General features: G+C 37.8%; 1 protein-coding gene across 1 annotated transcript in view; it reads left to right on the top strand.

The window, feature by feature from the left end:
• The window catches only part of LOC125689991 (protein eyes shut homolog), a 702,258-nt gene that overhangs the window by 670,979 nt on the left and 4,189 nt on the right, over window positions 1-27,090 (top strand). The window contains exons 40-44 of the mRNA XM_048937860.1: window positions 115-281; window positions 466-610; window positions 3,200-3,374; window positions 7,036-7,208; window positions 18,422-18,583. Coding sequence (XP_048793817.1) covers window positions 115-281; window positions 466-610; window positions 3,200-3,374; window positions 7,036-7,208; window positions 18,422-18,583 — 822 coding nt within the window. The remainder of the gene's footprint in view (window positions 1-114; window positions 282-465; window positions 611-3,199; window positions 3,375-7,035; window positions 7,209-18,421; window positions 18,584-27,090) is intronic.

Below are 27,090 nucleotides of genomic sequence, written 5' to 3'. Positions count from 1 at the left end.
GTAGGTGGAAGCGCACCACAAACTGATGTATTTTCAGTGGATTTGAAGGATTTTTTGTGAGTCATCATTCACTGAATCCTGAAATAAGTAGCTACTCTGCTTTTGTCTTTTCAGGTCTGAATGGAGATGATTTTTTGGTATTAGGCCTCTGCGATGGCAGAGTAGTATATAGCTACAATCTAGGTTCTGGCACAGCAACAATCATTAGCAAACCACTTGACCTGACTCTCAATATTCATGTCATCCACCTTGGCAGATATCTCCAGAAAGGCTGGCTGAAGGTAAGAAATTGTTGAGGAAGGGTGCACGTTTAAATTATGGTGTGTTTTGTTGTTGTTTTTTCCTCCATATTAAAGTGTAAAAATGATGGCATTATGTTTCCCTGTTAAGTTTGGAGGGTTCTTTTCATTAGTATTTCCCAAATAAAATCTTTTGTTGTAACAAGTATATATGTTTCATTGAAAGGTGGATGATCAGAAGAATAAAACTATCACTTCTCCTGGAAGGCTGGTTGGACTCAATGTCTTCAGTCAGTTTTATTTAGGGGGCTATCATGAGTATAATCCAGAACTCCTACCCAAGGGATCCAGATTTAAGAACGGCTTTCAAGGTAAAGATTATACTCTTTTCCATCCCTGCTAAACTGTGCATCAGATTCCTCCTGTCCGTCTATCAAGGAAGAAACCAGAAAAATGAGAAGACAGCAGAGACCAGAGCTAAAAGTGCAACCTAGATAGTGGACTAGAGAGGCAGGACAAACTTCAGGTCTGTTCTTGTTTGCTAATTATTATGCCTTAATAATATATGGCAAATAGTCAGGAGCTTCTCATCACACTGAGCACAAAGTCTACATGCAAGGCTGACTTAAAAGGCAGTGCATCTGCTTGGTAACTGTCCCTTCCAGTACCTGAAGGAGGCCTACAGAAAAGCTGAGGAGGGACTTCTTACAAGTGCATGTAGTGACAGGATGAGGGAAAATGGCTTTAAACTGGAAGAGGGTAGATTTAGATTAGACATCAGGAGAAATTCTTTACTGGGTAATGAGATATTGGAACAGGTTGCCGAGCAAAGTTGTGAATGCCCCCTCCCTGTAAGCTTTCAAGGCCTGGCTGGATGGGGCTTTGAGCAACCTGGTCTAGGGAGAGGTGTCCCTGTCTATAGCAGGGTGTTTGGAACTAGATGACCTTGAAGGTCCCTTCTAACCCTTCTAACTAGCAATTCTTTGATTCTGTGATCCAAGATCAGAAGATAAGGAACCTATAATCTGAGAGATACCAAACCAAGACATGAACAGGTGAGGAGAGCATCATGACATCAGCTATTTAGGTACAGGTTAAAATTAAATGTTTGTGATAGTTCAAGATAGGCTACAGGGAAAGCAGACAAAAATATACAATATTATACCTGTACTTCTATGACTATACTAAGGTAGAAAACTCTTTTGTCCTTTTATTCAGGGCAGCCAGAGAAGTAGCAGACACCACTTAAGATGTGATGAACAACAGTGGCAGATAGCATTGTGGGTGGGGGAGTCAAAAAAAGGTCTGTGATTTGTAAACTGTTTGACTGGTGTGAAAGCTATTAATTAAATTTAGAGTAAAAAATTTGTTGATAGGAAGCCCCAAATGTGGTCTACAGAGCCACAAGGTGAAAGATTGCAATCACAAAGGTAGTAAGTATATCCTCTGTGTGTTCACTGTCTAAATACATCTGATTTCAGCTAACTTGCATCAAATGCTGATCTTTGGTATGAAACTGAGTTCAACTCACGAAGTCAGAAACTTCTTTTGTGTTTCTCTTGCAAACTTGTCTGTGCCAGAAAACCTCTCCACTCTTCAGAATATTTGGCAGTGTTTCTTTATAGGAGGCCCAGAACTGTCCCAGAGTAAAAAGGATCCAGGTCAGAGGGAAGGCACATTCATCAGCTGATCCCCCCCATAGAAAGTTGTATAGTGCTTGCACAAATCATTGCTCTTAAAGTCCTTCATTCATATCTCACTGATCAACAGTTAGAAGAAATAAGAAAATTAAATGAAAAAAATCAGTTGAATTCATAAAGTTCTGCCAAAAACCTCTCTCATATGTCCTATATGCTTTATTTATAAATGCTGTAGAACTGTTTCTGACCTATGTGTTCTGCTGGGACAATCAAATAAGTCGTAGTCATGAATGTCATAATTTTCCATTATGGCCTCACCAGTTCTTGGGTACTCACTGTGCTTTCCATTGTTTACACAGAGCTCTGGGCAGCCTTTTCTTACCACTCTAGCAAGACTCAAGAGAACAGAACATGCTTTATCTGATAAACAGATGAAAGGTTAGGATTTACTGAGTTATGTGGTGGCCTAAAACCAACACCATTAAAAGGAGAAGGAATATGATATGAAGATTACAAATAAATAAACACCAAACTTAGTTGTATGTTTTTTAAATTGCTTAATGTGAGTTTTTATATTACCAGTTATGGGACAGTATAAACAAAACTACAAAATGTATGCAATAAGAAAAAATCCTATTTAAGAAAGCTTCCTATTCTAAAGTTTTCTAACTGTTGTTAAAATCATTATCTTGCTTATTGTTATGAATGAAGTTATGAAGTTATGAAGTTATGATTATATTAAAAAAATATATCTTCTGCAGATACCTCTGGTAATCTAATGGCAAGTTTTCCAAAAGTGAAGGGAAAAAAAACAGAAAAGTAGAGCTATAAGATAGCTGTAAGATAAGTCCTTTTCAGCAATTCAAGTCCATGTTCTCTGCCTGCAGTCTGTTAGTTCTGTCTGGATTCCTATATATTTGACATTGAACAGATGTACTATCCTCTGTCCTACTTTTTTTAAGACCATTTTTACCTGATGTAGTTGCATTCTTATAAAAGCATGTGTGTGTGAAAATACAAATTTAGACCCACATCATTCTCACATTAGTCTCTGACTTATCATTCTGTCTGCTCCTTGAGAAATTACTTCTGCTCTTTTTACGTGCCATTAATGAAGGGTCTTAAAATCATTCACCCATGTACTGAACAGAAAATAGCCAGCATAACTTCAGCTTTTGGAGGTGGTACAATTGCCCATCCATCACGAAGACATTCTGGTGGAACCCATTCGGTGACAGATTACAGAGTACTGTTGTTTGATTTGTTTTGTCTTCCTGCACCTTTTTTAAAATCCGTTTCTTTCTCCTTTTTACCTCTAAGGTTGCATTTTTGATGTGCAAGTTCGCACCAACATGAATCAGGAGTTCAAATCACCAGGGAATCCAGAAGGTCACCCCAATTCTGGTCGCAGTGTGGGGCAATGTAAAGCTTCTCCATGCAGTTTAATAAAATGCAGAAATGGTGGGAAGTGCATGGAAAGTGGCTCTACTGTTTAGTAAGTATAAAAAATTTCTTTCTAGGCTACAGCACAGACTGATCACTAGGCTTAGTAACTATGATAATTTAGTTGCTTGATGACAGAAATCTTCAGAAATCTATCATATCAGAAAGGAAGAAAATCATTGAAGGGTTTCATTTCATTTCAACACTTCCATCCCTGGAGGAGTTCAAGGCCAGGTTGGATGAGGCCCTGGGAAGACTGATGTGTTGGGTAGCAGCCCTGCCTGTGGCAGTGCTTTAGAACTGGCTGGGTTTTAAGGTCTCATCCAACCCAATTCTAAGATACGATTCTATGAAAATCAAACCCAGCATTTTAAAATTGATAGGACATTTGCTGGAGATCTGTTGTAGAAATTCAGTGGGCTGTTCAAGCTCCTGGAAAACAAACAAACAAACAAACAAACAAAAATACCTGGTTCTAAAGCTATTAAGGCTTTACTACATATTGGAAAATTCACCCCTGAAACACAGCTTTCAGTTCCCCTCCCCATTTCTCTTAAGAGCATACTTATATGCTTTTAAATGCAGTAGTGAAGAAATGCTTTGAAAGTTCTGAAAAACACAATTTGGAATTACTTTCCAATTGCTGAGCTATACAATGTCACAACTGTTGGATCTTGCAGATTCCTTTCAGAACTATTAAATCCTTAGCTGTCAGCCTGTTAGATCTTCCTGAAGAAAAAGAAAGGAGAAGACATTTATAGCAATATTAGAGAAGTCACAAAATCAAAAATGCAACCATAAATAGCAGAAACTTAAACTGAAGTATGCACCTCCCATGTGTCATCCTGTACCAGCATAAGTCCTAGCTTCAGGAACTTATCCAGCACCATCTTCATGTCTATAAGGTATACAAAGCTACCACTAGCAAGATCAAGAGAACATCTGGAATACAGGTGACAACCTAAAGTAGCAGTTGGTGACTGAGCTGTACTGGAACCTCTAAAATTGCAGATAAAGCTCATTTTCGTCTAGATTAATATTTTCTATTGCAGATTTCTTTAGGGATTGTTGTAAAACTGGGAGGTTATTTGCATTTAGTTTGGTGAGCTGTTTGCTTGTTTTTGATCTGTACTGATCTCCTACTGTGTTATACTCCTGCCCCCATATTTCAGAGCAGCTATGTTGTCACAGACTATATTTATACAGGCATGTATGTACCAGTAATGGCCAGTTTCACTTCTCACAAGATAAATAAATAAAAATTCAATTAAAAAAACAAAAACCTGTGAATGTAGCAGGCGCATGACTTCTACTGATGTATAGTAGCTGTCAGTAATGTCTTGCATTTTTCAGCAGAATTTCGCTCTGTTCTTAAATCATCTGTGTTCCTCTGTAAAGCATTGTCCTCGATTTGAGTTCGGATATTTTTGTCCTGAAATGAGATTTCCTCAGAAGTTTTTCTTGCTGTGTTGAACTATTTTTATGTCTTGCTTCCATCGCTCTGCCAGAAAGCGTGCAGTGCCATGTAAATTCAGTTTCTACAGGGAAAATGCTTTGATTTAAATAGAAGCAGTAATATACAGCATTAAACTTTACATTCTGGCCAGAATCTGAGCAAAGCTACATTGTTTAACAGAATTAAGAGGAAATATTTGAAGAATAAAGTAAAGAATTTTAAGTTCAAGAAACAATAATATGCTCCACTATTTCATTTATAGCACAAAATTATACATAACAAAAAATTATCTTTCTCCAAAAGTAATGTCTCTTATTTTTTTCATGAAAACTACGACATATACAAAGAGCATAATAGTACTATTTGATAGAGAAAATTTCCTGCTACAAAATGCTGTTTTTCAACACAGCCACCACCGTTATCTATGCATTTTCACTGACAATGAACAAGAGTCCGCATGCCATGCTCATAAAAATCTGCATGGCTGTCCAAAACATGGCTTATGTTTCACGTTGCTGTCACCACTGCTGAAATACACCACCCAGTGCCTCACTGTGCACACATCTACTGCTTGGTATCCATAAATGTTCAGCAAGCATCAGTGAATGTCAGTGGGTGCAATTATTTCCACATGGAGGAATTCTGTTACATACACATCTTTGCTTCCGTGTCAAACTCCATTTGCTCAGACTGCCCCTCTGCTGCCATCTGTCACACAACAAAAAAGTGTAATGGAATATTGGTGGGAAGGTTAAACCTCTACTGCCATAGCACAAATTTCTGCCTCTGATGTTGTAGGCCAACATAATAAAATAGGAGGCATTCCTTTCAAGGCCGCTCACATACATTTAACAAGATTGTTTATGAAGTGTTATGGCTATTCCATAAAGTTCCTGAAGTGAGAGGGAGAGTATGTTTTCTCTATACTTTAAGAACATCATGCATCCTGGGTAGGGTTGCGTTTGCTGAATGTAAGCCTATACTGGCACTTCAGATACCCTTGGGTAGGCTGCTTGTCCTTCAGCTGTATCTTTGAACAGCTCAGGATTTGTATAAGTTTTCTATCGTATCTCTGAGACACATGTGGATTTCTCAGTATTCTATAGCATTTCAAATAGCACTGGCAGCCTGGTCTCAGGAAATTAAATCCTATCTTCATACTGTACAGGGATAACCCATGAAATAAGCTGTTTTTTTATTATTAGGTTTGATTTCATTCAAAACAAATTTCAATGCTAGGATAGAACCAATTTTCAATGAAAGGACATGCTTTTATAGTTTGTAAGAAGAAAAGCAATTTCTGTGTTTATTATGTTTTAGATCAGTAAGATATGACAGCCTTATATATGACAGATATGACTTTTGCAACAAATTATTGTACTCTTTGTTTAAATGCCATTAATTTTATTCCAATCTTAATTGTTTCCACACTCCACTTTTGCCTTATAGCATGAAGATAAACTGTATTTCATAATGCTTTAGTTTCCCAATGCCTTTGTTTAAAGTCACCTTTATTAAGAGATCTCCTCCATTACTCAGCATCTTTAAGATCCAATACATGGGAAACTGAAGAAATATACCCAGAAATCTCCAGTAGCTTGGGCTGACCTGATATGGCCAACACAAGCCTTTATGAACCTGACTACTGTCCTTCTGGAACTGTAGTCAGAGGCCAGATGGGATACCCCAAGGAGCTTTAGTTGGCACTAAACATCTGCCTCATCTCTGTTGGCCTAACTCATTAGGTAAATTAATTGAGCTTCTCATCTCCATTGAGTAGATACTCATCTTAAATGTAGACACCTGCTCTCAGGTGCACCTTCACCGATTCAGGTGTGTGAATCTGCAGGGTTGAATCCCTGGTTTACTGATATAAGGAAATTTGTTTGATTTGACACCATGCTTGACACTTCGCACTTCGATTCATCCTAGTTTATGCAACCAAAGCTACCTTGAGTTATTTGTGGAGCAAAACACACAGTAAAAATCCACAAGTATTATTGTTTCTTGTGGATATTGAGACTATAATTCAAATATTAAAAATAATGTGTTCTGTATTATATACAGTTTTCTTGCAATAAGACATCAAAAAAAGATAAATTATAAGCTTTGTTGCTATGTTCTTTTGTTAGCTGTTTTGGAGCAGAAGATTAAATATAGGCATACAAGGCTTGAATATCTTCATTACTTTGTTACTGAAATATTGATTTCTTTTGGAAATAATGCTGCATTCTTTCCTTTCACTTAACCACCATAGTTGTGACTGTCTGGCTGGATGGAAAGGTGCATTTTGCACAGAAATGGTGACAGTATGTGATCCAGAGCATGATCCTCCACATCTGTGCAAGCAAGGCGGTACCTGTGTGCCATTGCCTAATGGCTACACATGCCACTGTCCTCTAGGAACAAGTGGCACCTATTGTGAACAAGGTATGTCAAGTGAATAGCATGTGTACATAGAGTTGCTTGATAATAATGTCCAGGCAGATAAAAAGCACAGTATTTTGTTGCATATGAAAGTAATGTGAAATAAAGTCACACAGTACAAAACAGATTTTATTTAATAAATAAGTGGTGCTATTTTCTATTAAAAAACCAAATCATTTAAAACTATGAAATATTAGATATTGCTTTCTGACTTTGCTTATTTTCATCACCTTTTTTCCCTCTGTTTTTTTTTTTTTGTTTGTTTCTTTGTTTCTTTGTTTCTTTGTTTCTTTGTTTGTTTTTTTTCCAAATTAGTCAACCAAACTCAGAGGCGGCTAGGCACTGTTGGGTACATTGTTGGGTACATTGCATTCCAGAGCAATGTTAAAAAGATTCTTTCCTTAGTTCAATTCCCAAGCTCACCTTAATGAAGTACATTGGGACATATATTTAAGAGATCAGAAGTACACCAGAAACTGTAAGTATTTGGGATCTTATCCAACCTGCGCTGATATTAGTGGGGAGGCAGCTGTTCACTTCACTAGCTATTCGATAGGGATGCTCCGAGAATGTTTCCTGTTACATCCCTGTGATAATCTTCAGTTGTCTGCTCTCCCTGGTTTTCTTCCAGTGTATCACCATTGAAACGTGTCCTCAATCTGCCTGTCTTTTGTCTCTCACACTTAATTATAGGAATCCTTTATCAAGGTGTTTTCTTCTGTAAGAAATTGTAAAAATGAGTATCCGACACTGTGCATACACAAGTGCTACATGTTCAGGGACTTTTCCTCTAAGAGAGTGAAGTGCTTCTGTGTGCAAAGAGGTGTAGTATGAGTTGCACCTTCTATTCTGAAGGTTCAAGCTTTTGGGTTCAAAATAGTATTGCAGAAATGTGAATTTCTTTCAAAATGTTCTGTTCACATCTTTTGAAGAACTCGGGTTACTGTTAAATAGCTCCCATTTCAATCTGCCTGCTAAAGTCCAGCCACTCTTGTTGTTGTGTCTATAGAGCAAGCTTCAAACACAAAATTGAGGAATTGGCTTGGACTGCACATAAAATATATAGTAGAGTTAATGTATATAAGTAACAAAACTTATAGATATATGTTAAAACAAAAAAGAGAGTAACAGAAACATAAAACAAATGGGTTGGGCACATATGCAATCAGAGGGTTCTTCTCTGTTTTATTTAAAAGCTTTCTTTATAAAATAGGGTCTGTTGGTCCTCAACAAACTCTTTGCCCTGCATTTAACCTTACTCTGGCAGAGTAATTAATTATCATGAGATTTTTCAAAGCCCAGTTTGCACTTTTAGTGGATGGCAAATTGCTAAAAAAAACAGCTGTTTATCAAGATTGAACATCTTATCTCTGGATTTATGGTGGTTATTGGAGCCAAAAGAAAAGGAGACAGAGAGGAATGAATGGCCCAGGGGACCAGAAGAGAATGGAGGGAAATTAAGTTATGGAGATTAATGAATGTGCACAAAAGAAGGAAAGAAGTATGAGAAAAGGACAGCAGAAATTTATGAGGGGAAAAAAAAAATCAGAGGAGAATAACAAAGAGTAAGAACAAATACAGGTTTTACAAATAATAGCAACTGGAAAATACAGGATAATGATGTGGATTGCACAGCAATAGATCAGGTGAAATGACTAAACAGGGCAGTAGAGCTAGAACCACAATAATGAGAGATAGTACTCTGACTTCAGAAGTTAGAGGTAAAAAAATATTAGCTGGCAGAAATAAAGTAATAACCCACCTAATAAGCACTAAAAATATATATTGGTTCTTTATAAAAACATTCACATGAGAGATGAAAAACCCTCTAACTACTATCCCCTGAATCATAGTTGTAGAATCACAGAATAAGGTTCAAATTGGATATCAAGAGAAGATTCTTCACTGGGAGGGTGGTCAAACACTGGAACGGGCTTCTCCACCCCAAGCTTGCTGGAGTTGAAGAAGCATTTGGACAATGAGGTTGGACAAGCACAACCTGCCTTTCATGAATCCGTGCTGGCTGGGCCTGATCCCCTGGACACAGCACACATGCCGTGCAATCTCATCCAAGATGATTTGCTCCATTAACCCACAAGCCACCATTATGGAGAAATCCTCCAAACACTTTCTAGGAGCACAACATGTTGGAGTGCTTCTCTCAAGTACCTGGCAAGTAATGCATGCAATATGGGGGACAAACAAGATGAGTTTGAGATGTGCGTATGTTTGGAAGGTGATGATTTTATTGAGATCACAGAAATGTGGTGAGATGGCTCCAATGACTGCAGTGCTGTAATGGAAGGATACAGGCTCTTTAAGAAAGACAGGCAGGGGACATGAGGAGCGGTGTTGCCCTGCTGTTGATGACCGACTGGAGTGCATGAAGCTCTGTGTGGGGATGGATGAGGAGCTGACCAAAACTCTATGAGTTATTATTACATTAGGCTAGAAGATATTATAATCGATGTTTGCCCCAGACTACCTGACCACAAAGACAGCAGGTAAAGTCTTGTAAAAGCAGATAGGAACAGCTTCACATTCATAAGCCCAGGTCCTCAGGAGAATTTCAACCAGCCTGATACCTGCTGGGGGGATAACACAGAAGGACGTAAGAAATCCAGGGGGTTCCTGGAATGCACTGATAATAACTTCTTTCTCCAAGTGATAGAAGAGCCAACAAGGGGAGGCGCTATGCAGAACCTTGTTCCCATTAACAAGTTTGGGCTTTTGGGGAATGTGAAGGTCCTTGGCCTCTGCTACCTTGATAATGACATGGTGGAGTTCAAGATCCTTAGAACAGTGAGGAGGTGCATAAGAAGCTTACAACTCTGGACTTTAGGAGAGAAGGTTTTGACCTTCTCAAGATCTCCTTAATAAAGTATTGTAAGATAAAGCCCTTGATGGAAAACAGGCCCAAGAAAGCTGATTCAAGGATCACTTCCTCAAACCAAATATTCCATTCTAACATACTTATTATTGATAATGGCCGTCTGCGTTTATATTTCAGTCTTTACTAAACTGCACCTCAGCTGTTTATTCCTCATATATCAGCAGGGACCCTCTGTGAGTCTTTTTAATCCTGTAGTGGCAAATAATGAAGATTTGTCAGAGAAAAATTAATATAGCAACTGTGTATGACATCTCCCTGAAGTAGTCTTCTAGTATCAAAAGAAATTTGAGCTCCTATTTCTTTAGTTTTTATTTTCTTTTCATGTTTTTAATAAAACAAGTCTCTCATCTTGACATAAACACTATCACATGAGGTAGTAGAAAACCTCGACAATTTTTTGGAATCATCTTCCTTTGTAAGCTAGAATTCCACTAGATACTAAGCCATATGCTTAGTATTTATATCCTATCCAAATTTATATCCTATATAATTTACTTGGCTCTGTAGAGGAATGAATATCTGTAATTTCAGAGGAGTTAATGGAAAGATTTCACAGAACTGATAATACTCTCTTTTAAGGGGACAGCAATGTAATATTTGAAAGATTCTGTAGATGGCAGCATTGGTAAAGAATTGCAGTGGCTAAAATAAGCAGTTTTCATCTCATTCCTGTGAATTTCAGCAATTCTCTTCTTAGCAAGGATGCTTTGGGTACTGTTAAACAGTTGCTGATCAATTTGCATATATATCAACAACACTAATTTTAAGTGGCCACTTAAAATTGAAAAACGGCCACATTCAAATTTAAAGGGGTTAGTTTGTATCATATACTTCTACAACAGCAATTAAAATAACTTCTCTTGACTTCAAAGTATCATACTGGAATGTGCTACCATTTAAACAGAAAAATAAAGGTAAAATAGATTTATTCTACTATACCTCATCTTCTGAATTCCAGAGCTGCGTTCTGCACAGCTCTTGAAAAGAAAGGAAATGCAAAAGAGATATTTATTGTTGTTATTCACAGTTTAATGGGATACTAATCAAGCAGTAAAACAATTTCCTTGATGAACAAATGAAAATTTCCCTTGTCAGTGTTTACCAGCTGAAGTAAATTTTCTAGACATTCTGATGTCAAATTCCATTATTCAATACAAAAATGCAGCACTATTTTTCAAATACCTGAGAAACCAACTGTAAAATAACTGAAGAGAATTCTGTCTCTATTTCATCTTCGTAGCCACAAAGGAGGAATAAAAGCAGAAGAAACTGGCTTTAGAATACTACTTACTATAAAGATCTTTATCTTTCTACATAGCCTGGAATATTTCTTAATGTATATTTAATCTTACTGTAAAACATATTAATTCACAGTGTGATTTAGCTCAAGGTTTTTACCTTAACTAGAGAACTTAATATAAACACATGTATGATCTGTTTGATTTGTCTGACAATGCAGGTGGACTTGCTGGTGTTACATACAAACTATTTTAATATTACCGTGTTTCAATTTTTAGCCATTTTAAGGACAACTGCAGGCTCTTACTAGCATGTTAAGTCATCAAGATCAAAATCAGAAAGATCTAAACTTTCTGATTTGTCAGTAATAGTAAAGCTAACACCGGCCACAGACACAAGTATATATGTGTTTGTAATATTTAACTGTATCGTTCAAAATGTGAAGTAGAATACGCTGAGTTGCATATTTAAATGTGTCCTGGATTAATCATATCCAAACTCTAGTGGAAACTATTCTTGAAAAGGAAGTGATCTGCAGTACAAAAGTAATGCCACTAAATCAGCCAAGAGTAATGTGATAGTACAATAAAAATTCAGTCATGCAGCTATAATTCCTGCAAGGTACCCAGTGCAGCACCAACAAAGTGTAGCCAGGTAACTACATAACAGGATGTCTCTGGAATTATTTTCAGACTTCCTCAGCAACAGTGAATGATTAACTGAAAATATGATAAGCACCTTACTTTGTGGAAGTGTTCAGAGATAGAATCTGTGACAAGGGTAGAATATTTCCTATAAACATGACACTTAGATTTGAGTATCTACATGTCCATTCTATGATTAGCTTAGTTGCCATAGTGGTTGATGAACATCTAGTCAGCTGAGGAAGTGGTGCTATTTAGCTGCTCAGAAGTTTGTCTAAAGGCAGATGCTCAATGCTGCTTGAGATGCTCTGGCATTTGAACGTGTATCCAAAAGCATCCAATTAGGGTTCACTGGTATGCTACAAGACCTATTGGACATTTGTGCCTTTCTGGAATGGCACATGAAGGTAAGGCGAAAGTGGCTGTGAAATAGCAATGGGTGTCTATGTTTAGGAAACCAAATGGAGCCTTGGAGGAGGATGCTCCAGATTGAGCAGAATGGCTTGTAGGCTTGGTTGATAGCAATCTGTTATCAGACCAAATCTAGTTCAAGATATGATTAAGTGAAGATCTCGGTTTGGAAACAGATTCATAAAGTTTTAGATAATTTGTTCTTTATCAATTATTTTATCAGGCTGCACTGAGACACAGTGCTGCTCAGTACCATAGTCTTTAGTCGTTAGACAACTGAAGGCTTCCACTGCAGAAATGGTTCCATTGGAGGACTCTCAAACTGGGTGTTTCTTCTTGCAAGTTTCATCTTGAAAGCATCTTAAGAGCTTTACAGTGCCTGGAGGAAGCTTGGTACCAAAGTTAGGTATGGCTTAAACATTTGTAGCTCTTGCTTTTATCACATATCTAGTGATCAGGCATTCACTTTCATTGTCAACCACATGCTTGAAATCATCTCTCTAAAAATATCATACCTCTGAGCTATTGGGTATGTAAGGTTTTCTTTCTTTTTTTCTCTTTTTTTTTTCATTAATCCCCTATGTCCTCTAATCTCTTGTAGGAAAATTTTATATAACTACAGAAATGCAGTACAGTATAGTTTGCTGGCCCCTTTAGCTTATTCTAAGCACTCCTCTCTTACTATGTATCATACGGAGGTCTACAGTTCAGAAAACTAGGGGTTTCTTTGGGGATTTAACCATATGCTCCCAGATGTTACTTTCTAACTAGACACACAGTCAGGAAGCAGTAGAGATTACAGCTCCACTTCAACAAATATAACTGGAGACTTCACTTACAAAATTGCCATCGCTTGTTCCAGTGTTGTTGAGAATAATGATTACCTCAGTCATCTCTTCAGAGGCAAGGCTTAATAATGGCTGCAGGTCCAGCAAAATTACAAGTTTTGTGAATTTGTTTTTCTAACTCTTATATTAGAGTTGTGCTAGTAATCAGTTTTTTTTTTTTTTTTTTTGTGAACATGATCTAATTCCTGTTAATGCACTAAAAATGGAAGTTAAACTGTTTGGGTTTTTTTTGGTACATGAACTAGTTTGTTGGCTATGTATACGTTAGCTCCTCAAAGATTAAATAAACAGTGATAACTGAAAAGAAAAACACATTTCAGTTTAGATAAATTACAATTTTTTTATTTTTATTTTTATTATTATTATTTTTTTTTTACTTCATCCAAACAGCTACTCAAAGGAAAGAGAGAAAGAAAGATGGAAAGACTGAGAGAAGGAAGGATCAGTAATCTTTCAGCTGCAACCTTAAACAAATAGCAGCTCAAGCAGCCACATTTGTTTATTTGCAAAATGAAAATAAAAGTGCCTGGTCAAGCTTCTCACTCTATTAAGGAACCAAAACATTGAACATCTGTCACTTCAAAGGTTTCAGACAACTGTTTAATGCCAATGAAGTGCTAGTGCAGCACTCTACATGCCAGGTTCCTGAGTGCATCCTTCCACTACTTCCTGGTGGTTTGTCTTCTTGGTCTCAGACCTCCTAGAAGTGATGCAGGTGTCCAGCCTCGAAGGCAGATCTGCTAAGAAGCCTCAGCAGGAGTATATCCTTCCACTTTGCTCAGGAGTAGCTTTTAAATAGAGGCTCTTGTTCTTGATCTCCAGTTGAACTGCAGCAGCACAACATCCATGCCTTACCTTGTAGTGGGCCATGTTGATCTGGACCTGGACCCCAATTCTGGGCTGACTTATGGCCTTGACCTTAGCTCTGCCTCATCACCCTGACCCAGCTTAGATCTGGAATCCAGAGCTGACCATGACTGCTCCTCCAGATCTTTCCTGCTCACATCACTCAGGGCTTACAGACCTCAGCCAGGCTGGTGAGGCCTCAGTTCTGATAGCCATGTTATCAATCCAGGCTCTCACTGCTCCCTGACAGCAAACCTGGCTTCTAACAGTACTAAAACAAAATAAAACAAATACTGAAGCAAAAATTATGGTGTGATCAGGACAGTATATTTATATTCATAAGTGATAGATTTCTGTGAAAAATCTTGTTTGGATTGTTTATATATGGAATGAAGAAAAACAAACAAGTATGGCAAACTATTATAGCTTTGGCCTTGCCAAACCCAAGGCAAGCATTCATTCATCTTGGCTTGTCATAGGGACATTCATCTCTTCGAATAAAGCTATCACACTAGTTGTGCATAATTTAGCCTTGTCAGTATCTTGTCCTTTATGTTCTTTGATATTGCATTTAAAAATATTTTTCTCTGTTATAGTTGCTAAGTGAAGTGCAGTTGACTAGGCAAAAAGTCCCTGCATCAAATCTTCTTGCCTCTGTTAGAGAATGTGATGTTTTGCTTTCCATGAATCATGAGGAATCTCTTGTAATCACTGTGATCTTTCAAAGCTTATCAATTGCAAGCAGCATTGTGGTGTTACTGGACTTCTCAGGCAATCCCCTGCCTTTGCTTTCCCAATTGACTGACATGCTCCCATCTTCTTCCCCTGCCACAGAGTGTTTCACTTCCCCAGGCTTTGCTACCAGACTCCGGGACCTGGGAGGCTAGAGCAGACCTTACCAGTTCTGAAAGGCAAAGAAGGCTTTGAGTATTTTGGCTTATTCCATGTCTTATGTCAGTAGGTCCCCACTCCATTGAGAAGAGGCTTCACATTTTCCTTAGTCTTTTTGTTGGAAGTCTTTCTTGTTTTCCTCTGTGTCCCATGCCAGTTTCTATTCCTGCAGATTCCTAATTCCTGTTACAGGTGTTACAGAACCTGTTATGCTCAGGTGCTGGCTCTGTAATCCTGTTGGGTAGCCCATCCCTGCTTTCACATCCTCTATGCTTTCTTCTTGGTGTTTTATCTCACTTTTTCATGTTGATGGTTACATCTGCAGAACTTCTTCATGGACTGTACGACAGAATGTGCTTGTGTAAGTTTTGAGGCAGCAAGCTGCATGAATAAATTATTACAGTGTAATTCCTGAGGGAGAGTAGAAGAAGGGACACAAAATGTGTTGGATGGAAACAAATGCAAACTTCAACAACAGTAGTTGCAGAAACTTGCTGTGTCTTCCTGTAGCCCTAGTTGATCTGAAGGGATTTAGAGTTCAGTTGTCTTGGTGCTATTCAGAGATGCGTATCTTCATTGGATACCAGTAATCAGTTTCAAGCAGTGGTCGATACAGAACAAAAAGGTTTGCTTAAATGCCTGTTGTGCTTACATATACCATGCAGTGCTGACTGCAATAATGAGTAATGCAAAAGTTACACAGTAGAGGTCCTACAAATTTAGCTTAATGAATTGGCAAAGGCATTCATTTATCTCAGTTGTTTTAGCAGAGTTTCTCTGGAGCAATTGTGGTGTGCAAGTTTTGCCAAACTTCTTATTTTCTTATCTTAGGGGGGAAGGTTTTTGCCAGGGAAACAAAGCTGAAGTATCATCTCAGCTTTTGACTTAACGTGTTAGCTTTGAACTTGCCTGCCATAAAAGCAAATAGAAAATCTTAAATTGTCTTATCTTTCAGCTTAAAAGCTTGTCTACTTACAAATGCAGTGTTGCAAAAAAAAAAATGAGATTTTATTCTGATCATCACTGTATGCTGCAGTAGAATTCCAGCCTTTGGTTTCCTTTGCCTGCCAAGTCAGATCCTTTGTCATGCATTCAATCAATATTTACAGGATTTACAGGATAATTCATATGCAAATTAAAAGTTATTCTGACACTTTCTGTAGTCAGTCCTGTTGCAAAATATGACATTGTTTTCTGACATTTGTTCAGATAGTTTTATTGGGAATAGCAGCATTTTTTAGCAAAATGGAAATAAAATATCTACACCTTTAAAGTTTATAAAGTAAGCTTTAGTAATACAGTATATTAAATTGAGTATTTTACTTGATATCCATCTGGATAGTGATATTGCCTTTCTAAGGCATTTTGGCATTTGTTGCTGAGATTTTTTAATATTGCTTGCAATAAAGACATGAGTTTAATTCACTCTGAGTGATAATATAAAATCACCTTTTTTTCATCTTTGTTCTCCCTCTGCTCCAAGGCTTTTTATCATGTCAGTCATTATTCTATATCTGCTAATGATAAGCAACATAGCATTTCACCTGCTGCATTTTGCTTTTACCCTAGTTGTTGTCCATGCTTCCTTCATAAGCTGTAAAGAATTAACTACACTGGCAAAGTAAAACTGAATCTGCCATGAAGACCTGAAGATGCATTCCACTTAGTTTGACCTCATAAGCAGCAGCATATTTTAGTACAAGATTGACTGCTGTGGCACATTTATTCCACATGTTAGTCTTGCTGTGCAAAAAAAATTGGTAGAAGACTGACTGACTGCTGCAGAAAGCAATAATGTCTATGAACAAAATGAATTACTATTTCAGAGTGATTTTTAAACATGAAGCCACCAATGTATGGACTGAATCTTTAACTGCTACTGGAGAATATTGTCTCTTATCAAATAAAAAAATACAAGCACATAAAAATGTATGAAAATTACTAACATTAAGTTTTATTTTGTTTTGTCTTTTGTAACTGATAGCGCTTGTAAAATTTTAGTGGTATACATTGCATCACTTAATCTGATTAACAAGTTTTGTTAATATTATCTTAGTAATTGCTGCTCTTAGGACAGCATTTTTAGTACTATCATCTTTTAAGCATAGATGCCAGAAAATTCTCATTTCTGACAAAATGTATTACTAAGGATATTGTACAGCCTTGATATCACAACTGCTATTTGATGCATAAAATGGGAGTGGTTTGTAAATGCAAGGTGTTTGTGTAAGAATCTATGTGTAGGTTTAGTAGCAGATCTTCAGAAGTTCTGTTGGAATCATTAGGCCATTTCATAAATCCACTGTAATCAGTTTTACAAACGTCGAAACTTTTAGAGTTAACTGAGATTGCATGATGTGAATTAAATCTATGCACATTCCTTGGAAGTATTAGCTGTAACCTAGGGGGGAAAATAACTAAAAGGCCAGCTGTGTTGTTACTTTCTGTGGCATCATCAAGTACTGACAACAGACGAGAGATCTGAATCCTGCATAATGCTGCATCTGTCTGCTGGGAACAATCCACCAGGAACACCTTGAATCCTGTTCTGAGGGAGGCTGTATGACAAATAGACGAATTACATGTCTTGCAGCATGCTACCTGTATACCAGTCTAACAATTAAGGCCCATCTGTGATAAGCAGTTCAGGGTGCAACTGAATGAGAATTGAATTCGGAGGCAGATGCTATGGAGAAAAATTAAATATGGAAAGATAATAAAAGCAGGTTTCTATAAACGTTCTAGGAAATCTGCAGCATCAAAATGAGAAAAGATGTTGGTCTTTCAGACAAGAAAGAGCACAGGTTCAGTGGAAAAACTGTGAGGAAAGTGTGGGGCAGCGCTTAGTGTTCAGACATTTAGTACTGCTGTTAACTAAATAGTGAAAAGAGCTTATTAAACAAAGATCTAAAAGTACTCTGCACATCTGAATAGCTTGACTGTTGTGGTCACCACTAGTGTTGCGGTGTTCCACTAAGACACAAATACAGGAAGCTAACAACCACACAATAATAATAAATTAGTTTAGAGGAGCCTCCTCTTCTCCAAGGTGAACAGACTCAGCTCTTCTTGCCTGTGTAGTAAATAAATGACTGTTTATCTTGACTCTCACAAAAGTACTCTTGCTTAAACTTTTATAAAATGTAGAAATAACACTTGCATTTCTATGTAATTGAACAGTAATCAGATCACATTTTGTTTGCATGAAAACTGCAGGTTAGATTGTCAATGAAAATAGGGGCACCCAGAAAACAAAATGGCATTCATCTGTTGTTACGTGACTTTTATTCTGAATCTTCTTTTTAGTCTTCAGGAAGGAAAGAACTGGAAGTATATGTTCAGCATACATGAACTACACAGAATACCCTGTAGGCAACTAGTGTCACAATGATGCAGTATTCTCAAGTATCTTTCATAAGAAGACATTTCCTCCTATATTTTCAGATATTTCCATCAGTGATCCATCTTTCCGAAGTAACGAATCATCATGGATGTCATTTGCACCCTTTTATATCCGACATAAGACCCATATCAAACTGCAGTTTCAGCCTCTTTCTCCAGATGGTATCCTGTTTTACACTGCACAGCGTTTGGGTACTCAGTCAGGTAAGGATACTCCCAGTTTTAGAATTAGCTAGAATTATATACCCAGTTGCTTTTCTGAAGAAACAGCACAAGTCTTATGAGGAGTGGCTGAGGGAAGTGGGATTGTTCAGTCTGGAAAAGAGGAGGCTCAGGGGAGACCTTATTGCTCTCTACGACTACCTGAAAGGTTGCGGCGAGGTGGAAGTCAGTCTCTTCTACTAGCGATGGGGCTAGAGGGAATGTCTTGAAGTTGTGCCAGAGGAGCTTAAGGTTGAATTTTAGGAAAAGTTTCTTCTCCAAAAGAGTGGTCAAGCACTGGAATGGGCTACGCAAGGAGGTGGAGGAGTCACCATCCCTGGGGATGTTCAAAGAATGTTTAGATGTTGTACTGAGGGACATGGTTTGGTGGGCAATATTGGTGGTAGGTGGATGGTCAGACTGGGTGATCTTGGAGGCCTTTTCCAACCATAGTGATTCTATGATTCTGTGAAGTGATGTTAAGTCCCTGTAACTCCTTGTGAATAATCATGTTCATGAGAACAAACACATATAAGAAAATTTTAGATGAGTCCAAAGCCAACAAGGATTTAATGAAGTTGATTCAACAAACCATTTTCTCCTGAAAAGCAATTGCATCTTCAACAAATGTAATCTTCAACAGGTGTTTACTGCTACTGCTTCCATAGTTGTGCAGCTACACTAGGATTCACAAGCTGAGAGTTTGGCCCAGTATTTTAGAATGAACGAAACTAAAGCAGTATAAAAACAGATAAAACTGAAAATATGCAAAAGCGAGCTGTGAAAGAGCACTAAGGTTCATCAGAAGTTTAACTGTTTCTTCTATAGTACTGAAAAGTTTGCTGGCGCACTATGCAAAAAAAAATTGAAGTTCTGCATTTTCCAGATATACAGAATGAAAAACATACTTCAATAAAAGATTTCTACTGTTTATAAAATTTTAAATTTTAAATAAACTTTTAAATTTTACTGAGCAAACATTCCTAAAACTTCATGCCAAAAATGTAATTTGCTGGCCATTGCGGATATATTTTAAAATTTGGTCTTTTAGATGTATATTTTCTGCACTATATTTTATTAATGTATCTCATCTTTACATTGCATTTATGTGATGTCTTGCATGTTTTTAAACAGAAGCATCACAAATCATTCGTAATGTGATGTGAGAGCAAATGCTCAATTGTATTAAGCAGAATGTTATGCCACAATGGGGCTTTGTGTGATAAAAAAGTACGCAACTATTGATCATATATTTTTTTGTTTCTTCATTCAAGGCCCAGAGCCTTGAGGCAATTGAATTAGCATCCTCAGATGTGCATATGTATGAACAGACATACACCCAATTTACCACCTTCCTATTCTATGCACAGCTGTTTTGGCAGGCTGCTGTTAGGTAAGGTTGATAATATATCATAGAGTGCTGGCTTGTCTTGTTCCAATTACAACCATATACGAAGAAGCAGCTTTAAAGAAAAATAGATGGCACATCTGTAATACAAATACATTTATTTTCAAAGAACTATGTCTTCTACAATGAATCTTTTATAATTCTATCACTCAGAGGCCAAATTCTGAGACTCTCAGTGCATAGTTCTCTCCTGTGTAAACTAAATCATTACATGGGCCATGAAAAATAGATGAGAAAGAAAGGATCTCTCTCAAAAGAACCCTGGAATAGTCAGAGGTCATGGAAACAGCTAGCATATAAAGAAATTAAATATCTCTTTGGCAGCGTCAAAGAGAGAGCTCAGCCTGTTTAACTCGGGCCAAGAGTGGTTTAGCATCTGCGTGCCTTCACTGCCCTTCAGGAATGTTTAGTTTGTGCAGAAAGGCATATTTTCTTAAAATCAATCTCTAGAACCATATGAATTTCATTTCAAAACAAAAAATGTCTTCTGTAGCTTAATTTACTTTCTTTACACATTTCCCACTACCTTTTTCACTGCCCTGAAGTTTTAAAAGATTTAGGAAAAGCTAATCGTGTGGCCCTTGATATTTGCTTTAATCTAATCCTGTCAAATCCAGACAGAATTAGGCTGATGAAAGACTCAGAAGTATTCTTAGCAGCCAACAGATGTGAAAGAGCTTTCTGGTGGGGATTAGTTTACAAACCACTTTGTATAAATCCTTTTCTTCTGTGCAGTTATGTAAGATTTAATAAATTGATTGTCCAAACCACAAGATCTTTTTCTAAATTTCTTAATAGGGAATAATTAGAATATTTTTCTTCTATTTTTCTTTTCCTTTTTTTTTTTTTTTTTTTTATTTTTTTCCCCTTTTCCTTTCATTTCCTTTCCTTTTTCTTGTTTTTTTTTTTGTTTTTTTGTTTTGTTTTGTTTTGTTTTTCCCCCTCTTTTCCTCTTTTCTCACTCAACAAAGTCTGCTTTGTAAAAGAAAGGAGATCTGACTCTGCAGCTAATATAGGAATGATACTGAGTTGTAGCATGTCACACTGACACAGTTGTGCATTGGCTTATTAAATGATATGAATAGTATATTGGGACTTTCCCTGCAAGGGACTTCAGGGCCATATTCTCATCAGAAAAATGCATTAATAGTTAAAGAACTAACCACCAGTCTCCCCTTGAAATATTTCCTTCTTGTTTTGTTCTTTTCAAAAAATATTACACACATTTCTAGAAAAGGGTGGATAGTGTCTTTATTCAAAACTTGATCTGCTGATTCCAGTCTCCACTCCTGTAACAAAGTGATTACTTAAACACACCCATTTAAAGCACTAGAAGACATCTCACCAGTCTGTTAGCAGAAGTTCCCATAATTCTGTCAGTCATGGGCCTTCTTGCTTTGACAACTGTTTCTTGACTCAATACTAATATTAATATTATTAATAATTAACTAATTTGTGCAGTTCTTAAGAAAGTTGTTCCAAAGTCTAGCAATATTTTAAATAGGCATATAGTTGTTAATAAGAAGATGGGAAGTGGGGAGGGCAGAGCAGGCAAGGCAAGGAAAAGGAAAAATAAAAAAGGAAGAAGTAAAGGTCCAGAATAAGTGAACTGTATGCACATATTTTAGTTTGGAAACTTGCAGATAGGAAGACAAAGAGCTTTTTCCCCTGCTTTGATTGCTTGCTGTACGCCAGCAAGGTAAACACGTGGAAAATGTAGATAGCTGTATGTGCTGCTTCTGAGTGATATCTCTGCAAATAATACAGCATTTGGAGTTCAGCTAAGTGTCAGTAAAAGGTCAAGCCACTTTACATTTTACAAGTGAACTGTGTCCCATTTCTACTAATAAAGGTGTGAGAGCCCCATTTAATAGCTTTTAATTCATCTGGATGCCCAGCAGATGCTTGAAGAATGTATAATTTAGTCATTTACATGGAAACCACTCTGCATACTCAAAGACCTTGTCACTCTGGGTAAAAAACATTGAAGAGCATTCATTTTTCATTAATTCATACCACTACTAAAGCTTTATATTTGTTCATAAAAGTGAAATATGCTGCAGGCTGCCTGCACAACTCGAGTTGAGGCCAAGGAGCTGGAAAGGTTTGTTCTGTGATGAGATGAGAAAGAACAGTTATGCTGGGTGACTAAGAAGGAAGTCAGGTTAATAAACAGAATAGGGTGACTCACACTAAATTTAATACTCAACATTTGCAACAACAGTGCTCTGTCTCCTTTTATCGGGAATATGCCACCTGCCTGGTCTGAAAAACCTCAATTCCTGATACTTAAAGCATTTCAATTTAAGAACCTAAACTAAGAGAAAACGATTATGGTTGTGTGATGTCTACGTCATTTCCTAAGACATTTTTATGGTGAAAATTCAATCATGATATTGGATAAATTTCCTTTTCCTTTTTCCTTTGAAAATACTCAGAATTGCTGGAATACTTACACAGAGAAGAGTAGAAAAGTATCTTACAGTGACTAGGTTGGCTATTGGTGTCCATGTTTCTGTAGGCAAGAGGGGCATCATTTTTGCTTTTCATCTGATTTTAAGATGGTTCATATAGACTAAATTAGCAGTCTGTGAAGCAGAATTATTCACTTGCTTATGTGATAGAACAGCCATCCCCATTGTCCTTATGTTTGTTGTATATGAGGACTCATAGCAAACTGTATTGGAAATGCAAAGTCCCGGCCTGAACCAGTGACTGAGCACCTGGTGGGAAGGCAGGACCAACCCAGGGAAGCTCAGGTGCATTGCAATGCTGCTGAGTGACCAGAAGGGGTGGATCCTAGCTCCACCCCTTCCCAGACCTCATGTAAGAGTTAGTAGTGGAGGCAAGAGTGTCTTGCTAGAGCTCCCTGCCTGAGACCTTCTAAAGGTAAGTAGCTTTTCTTCCTTTTATTCTGTATCTCTGGCTGCTGTGTTTGGGCTCGTCCTCACTTGCTGTAGCCTAGAACTTTGCTACCCTGCTGTCATTGTTGTGCTTTCCTTTGCACCATAGCATTACAATATTGTATTATAGCGTTGCACAAGCAAAGAAAAAAAGAGGCAAGTAAATTGAGATTGCTCGACAAAGGTGACTCATGCTAGCTGCTGAAATATGGTAGCATGATAGTGGTGTGTAAATGAAACAGGAAAATCTTTTCATTAAGAACAGCATTTTTGAAATGTGAGACTGAAAAGTTTAACTTACGAAGAGAAAATAGCCTACTCCTTGTGGATGAATGAACATCATGGTATCTGAAGATTGTTCTGGATCCTATCTGCAACCTCTGCTCTGGGATGGTGCTCCAAGCAGAAGGTAGAATATACCAGTTGACATGGAGACTTTTATCTAAATCGAGAGATTAGGGGTTCTGGCTTGATACTTGTTCTCAGACTTGCATTATCCATGAAATATAGCTCTGTACAGGGAGTATAATAATTTTCTAATACTCCATAAAAGTTTGTATGTATGTGGAGTAATTCCTATAAAGGAATGTCTAGACATTAAGGACCCTGCTATGATCATCACCAGGCTCAAGTTACAAGAGGTGCAAGAAGCTGCTGTAACCTGTCATCTGACTGATGCCTAGCTGTGTGCATGCAGGTGTGGCAAAAGACAGAGTGTCCAACTAACAAGCTCCAAAAGCCAACAAGAGTAAAAAGATGTAGAGTAAGCTGAAAACCATTAGAACTTCAACCTTGCCGAGGCTGGTAACTAGTAGCAGAAACTGCAGAAGAGTGGAAATCATGCTCATCTTTTCTCTGTCCTTTGTCCCTGTACAAAACTTCTTTCTGGCTTTCTCTCTTCTGCTTTTCCTTCCCTCTATGACTCTGGGACTCACAGTGCCAGTTATCAGTAAATGTTCCTGAAATAGAAGGTGGAAGGAGAGGGGTAAGAAACAGTGTTCCTCATATGACAACTACACAAACTGGCATTCTTGCCCTCAATTAGAGGAAACAAAGGTGAGGTAATAGCAATTACAAGTCATAGACTGAGGGCAGCAAACAGAAACGCTGTGTCAGAGATCTGAAGGAATTAAGACCACAGTTGTTCTGCAACCATTGACTGAAGCTCTTGAGAACTGCACCCTCCAGTACTGATGAAGCTCCGAGCTCACTGAAGCCTCTGTTCCCAGAAGAAAATCATGCTGTGGAGGCTTCTGCTCAAGAATGAAGGAAGAAATAAAGCATAAGTGTCAGATGTCTTAGGAGTCTTGGTAAAGAAGCCTGGATCTTCAGTACTACAAAAACTTATCAGTGAGTTTATGACAAGCAAGGAGTCATCTCCCTGTTGCTGAGGCACATGACAACTGCATGAAAAAGGTATGCGTCACTGAAATGAATTGAAAGGATGCTTTGGAAACCTCTTCAGCCTTAATAGCCATTGGGAAATCCTCTTTACTCTTAATGGGGTGACAACCCCTCATGTAAGAGCTCAGACTTAAATCTATCAGTGCACATTAATTTACAGTGAAGTATAGGAATAAATTCATACCCTCTGATAAGACAGACTTTGCCTCATTCACATATGCATGGAGCAGAAGGGCGGACTTTGAGTCACGGTGGGGAAGACACCCTAAAAGAGAAGAGCTAAAAATACCACCTGTGATTCCCTACCCATGGTCAGTCAGCCCAATGTCCTCTGATAGTACGTTCAGACCTTCTAGGAAATGCATCATCACTAGGCAGATTTGATAGTGAATTCAGCTACTGAAGAGATCTTTGGCCAATGCTGCTGTGCAAACTTAATCCTGTCATAGCATTTTGCACCCTGAAATTCTTCTGCATGCATACGATATTTCAGAGTGAGGCACTGTTAGAACGCATTCCTAATATACAGCCTTGACACATTACTATGCAGATGAGTTTCCTATGGTGAGTTGATACTGCTTAAGCATACTCCCCACTTAAGATAGGGATATAGAGAGACATCTGCTTGTCTAGATAGAGTCTGAGCGTGAAATAGCATTGCTACTGTCTGGGAGAGTTTAAAACTGTGTGACTCTAACCTACTTACAGATTTACATACTTACTCATAGTAGAAGTTGAACGTTTTTGTGATGCATTCGGAGTCTGTCATGCAAATAGATACAACTGTGGATAATCCAGATCTCACAGCTGTAGCTGGATGAACCTATGTGAGACTTCTCATTAATTCCTAGTTTTAGCAACTGGCTACTCAGGACACAGTTGACTTGGCCTCTGGGAACTGGGATATTGGACATGGAGCAGGCAAGACTTGAACACCTTCACGATGAAACCCTGAAAATCAAAATGATGAAGAAAAATTGATACCTCTTATAGGGTGCTCGCTTCCTCTACAGAAAAGAAAAAATATTCACTTTAAAGTGGAGCAACTTTAACCTTCATTCATTTGGTGACAATTCTGAATTTGGTATTGCAAGTAAAAGTGTTTTAAACCCAGTTTCTTGCTTGAGGCAACACCTGCAATGACAACCTCTTCAATTTTTTAATTTGGTCATTCTGTTTTCCTAAACTGGGAAGATGATGGGGCAAGGTATAATTCAGAACAGAACTGAAAGCTGTAATTGTCAAAAATTCTGTCCAGCACCCAGGGTCCTACATGTTGTTTCAGGCTACAGTTGAGCTTAAAGAGCCTATTTCCAAAGAGGCAGACGTAAACTTACTGAGACAGATTGTCTTACAGTTCCTTGCACACCCTCCAACAGGTTGTGCAAAGGCTTGAATGCACAGCAAATTGATGAATGTAAATGCCTACCTCAGGAGTCTCTGCTCTTTTGTGACAATGCTAATAGAGATAAATAGTCATACTAGATTAGATACTAATCTGAAAAGCTGGAAGCAAAAATTGTGTCTTGTCTTGTATTTTCTAGAATGTAGGAACCAGCCCTGAAATCTAGTCCTGGAAAAACTGGGGATGTCTTCACCTTTCTGCTTAACAAAAGCAAGCTTCTTCAGGTCTTTGGCCCCAGCTAGTTATGGGATGGATTGGGATAATGCTTAACCTAAAACAGTTGCAACTACTTTGCTTCATGTTGTTCCATGCTAAGACTAAGAGGGGAAATTCAGTGGTCAGGATGCTTTCTATTCATTTAAAATGGTGATGCGAGCCTTAAAATGGCATAAGCCCACACAAACTTCAGCTGTGCAAATCATCCCTCAGATAGGGCGGGTCAACAGTTCCCTTGTTGAAAATGTCAAATGTCAAAGTGAAAAGTAACCAAGGCACACCCATAGTTTACCTCCAGGAAAACCTTTTATTCCAGCCCTAAAATATTTTCAGCCATTTGTCCCTGAGCAGTACCTGAACTTCATGGAGAAATACTGAGCTGAACTCCGGGATCAGCATGCACATCATTAAGTTTGTAATAAAAGTGCTGTTCTCCAAAGGCTAAGATGACAAATCATCATCTGAAAAGCACAGAACACAACCTGAGGAGTAGCAAAGTGCCCTGAGAACCTCGGAGAGAGATGGAGGTAGAAAGTTGTTTGTTTTTTTTTTTTTTTTTTTTTTCCTCTTCTCAAATAGCATGAGAGTGAGTTACTTGTATCTGAAGAGAGGTCTCAAACCTGTGTTGAACAATCCAGAATGCTTGGCCATAAGCTCCCCTTACCCTAAAAGCAGATGAAGTAACAACAGATCTGCTTCAGCAGTAATGCAGAGCTCCAAAGTTAACTACAGTACATTAGCAAAAGGCAGCATTAGTTTTGCATCTGAGTTACTGTGGTTAACTTAAGCCTGCTGAAACTGTGTAAACCACTGTCTTCTAATGTCATCTCAGACAGACCACTGTCACACTGCATAGCTATCAAAAACTTCATTGTAGGCCAGGTGTTGGAGAAATTTTCAACTTCTTCAGCTCTTGATTACAAGACAAGTGAGCAATCAGCAACAAAAGCAAACTTCATTAATTTTACAAACAGGTCCACCCTTAAGAATGTGGAATCTTTATGGAAATTGCACTTTCCAAATCTAAAAAGCATTTCTTCATTGGGAAAGATTACATAAAAATCTAACTTTTACTGATAACTACAAGGAGAGAAAGTATATGCAAATTTAATAAGCTTATTTATCAATTTAGTTAGCTTACCTTTAAAAAAAAAATAAAAATTACAAAGTTAGA

This window comes from Lagopus muta, chromosome 2 (assembly GCF_023343835.1).
Source record: "Lagopus muta isolate bLagMut1 chromosome 2, bLagMut1 primary, whole genome shotgun sequence".
Classification (NCBI taxonomy): domain Eukaryota; kingdom Metazoa; phylum Chordata; class Aves; order Galliformes; family Phasianidae; genus Lagopus; species Lagopus muta.
This window is presented reverse-complemented; position numbering and strand designations above follow the sequence as displayed.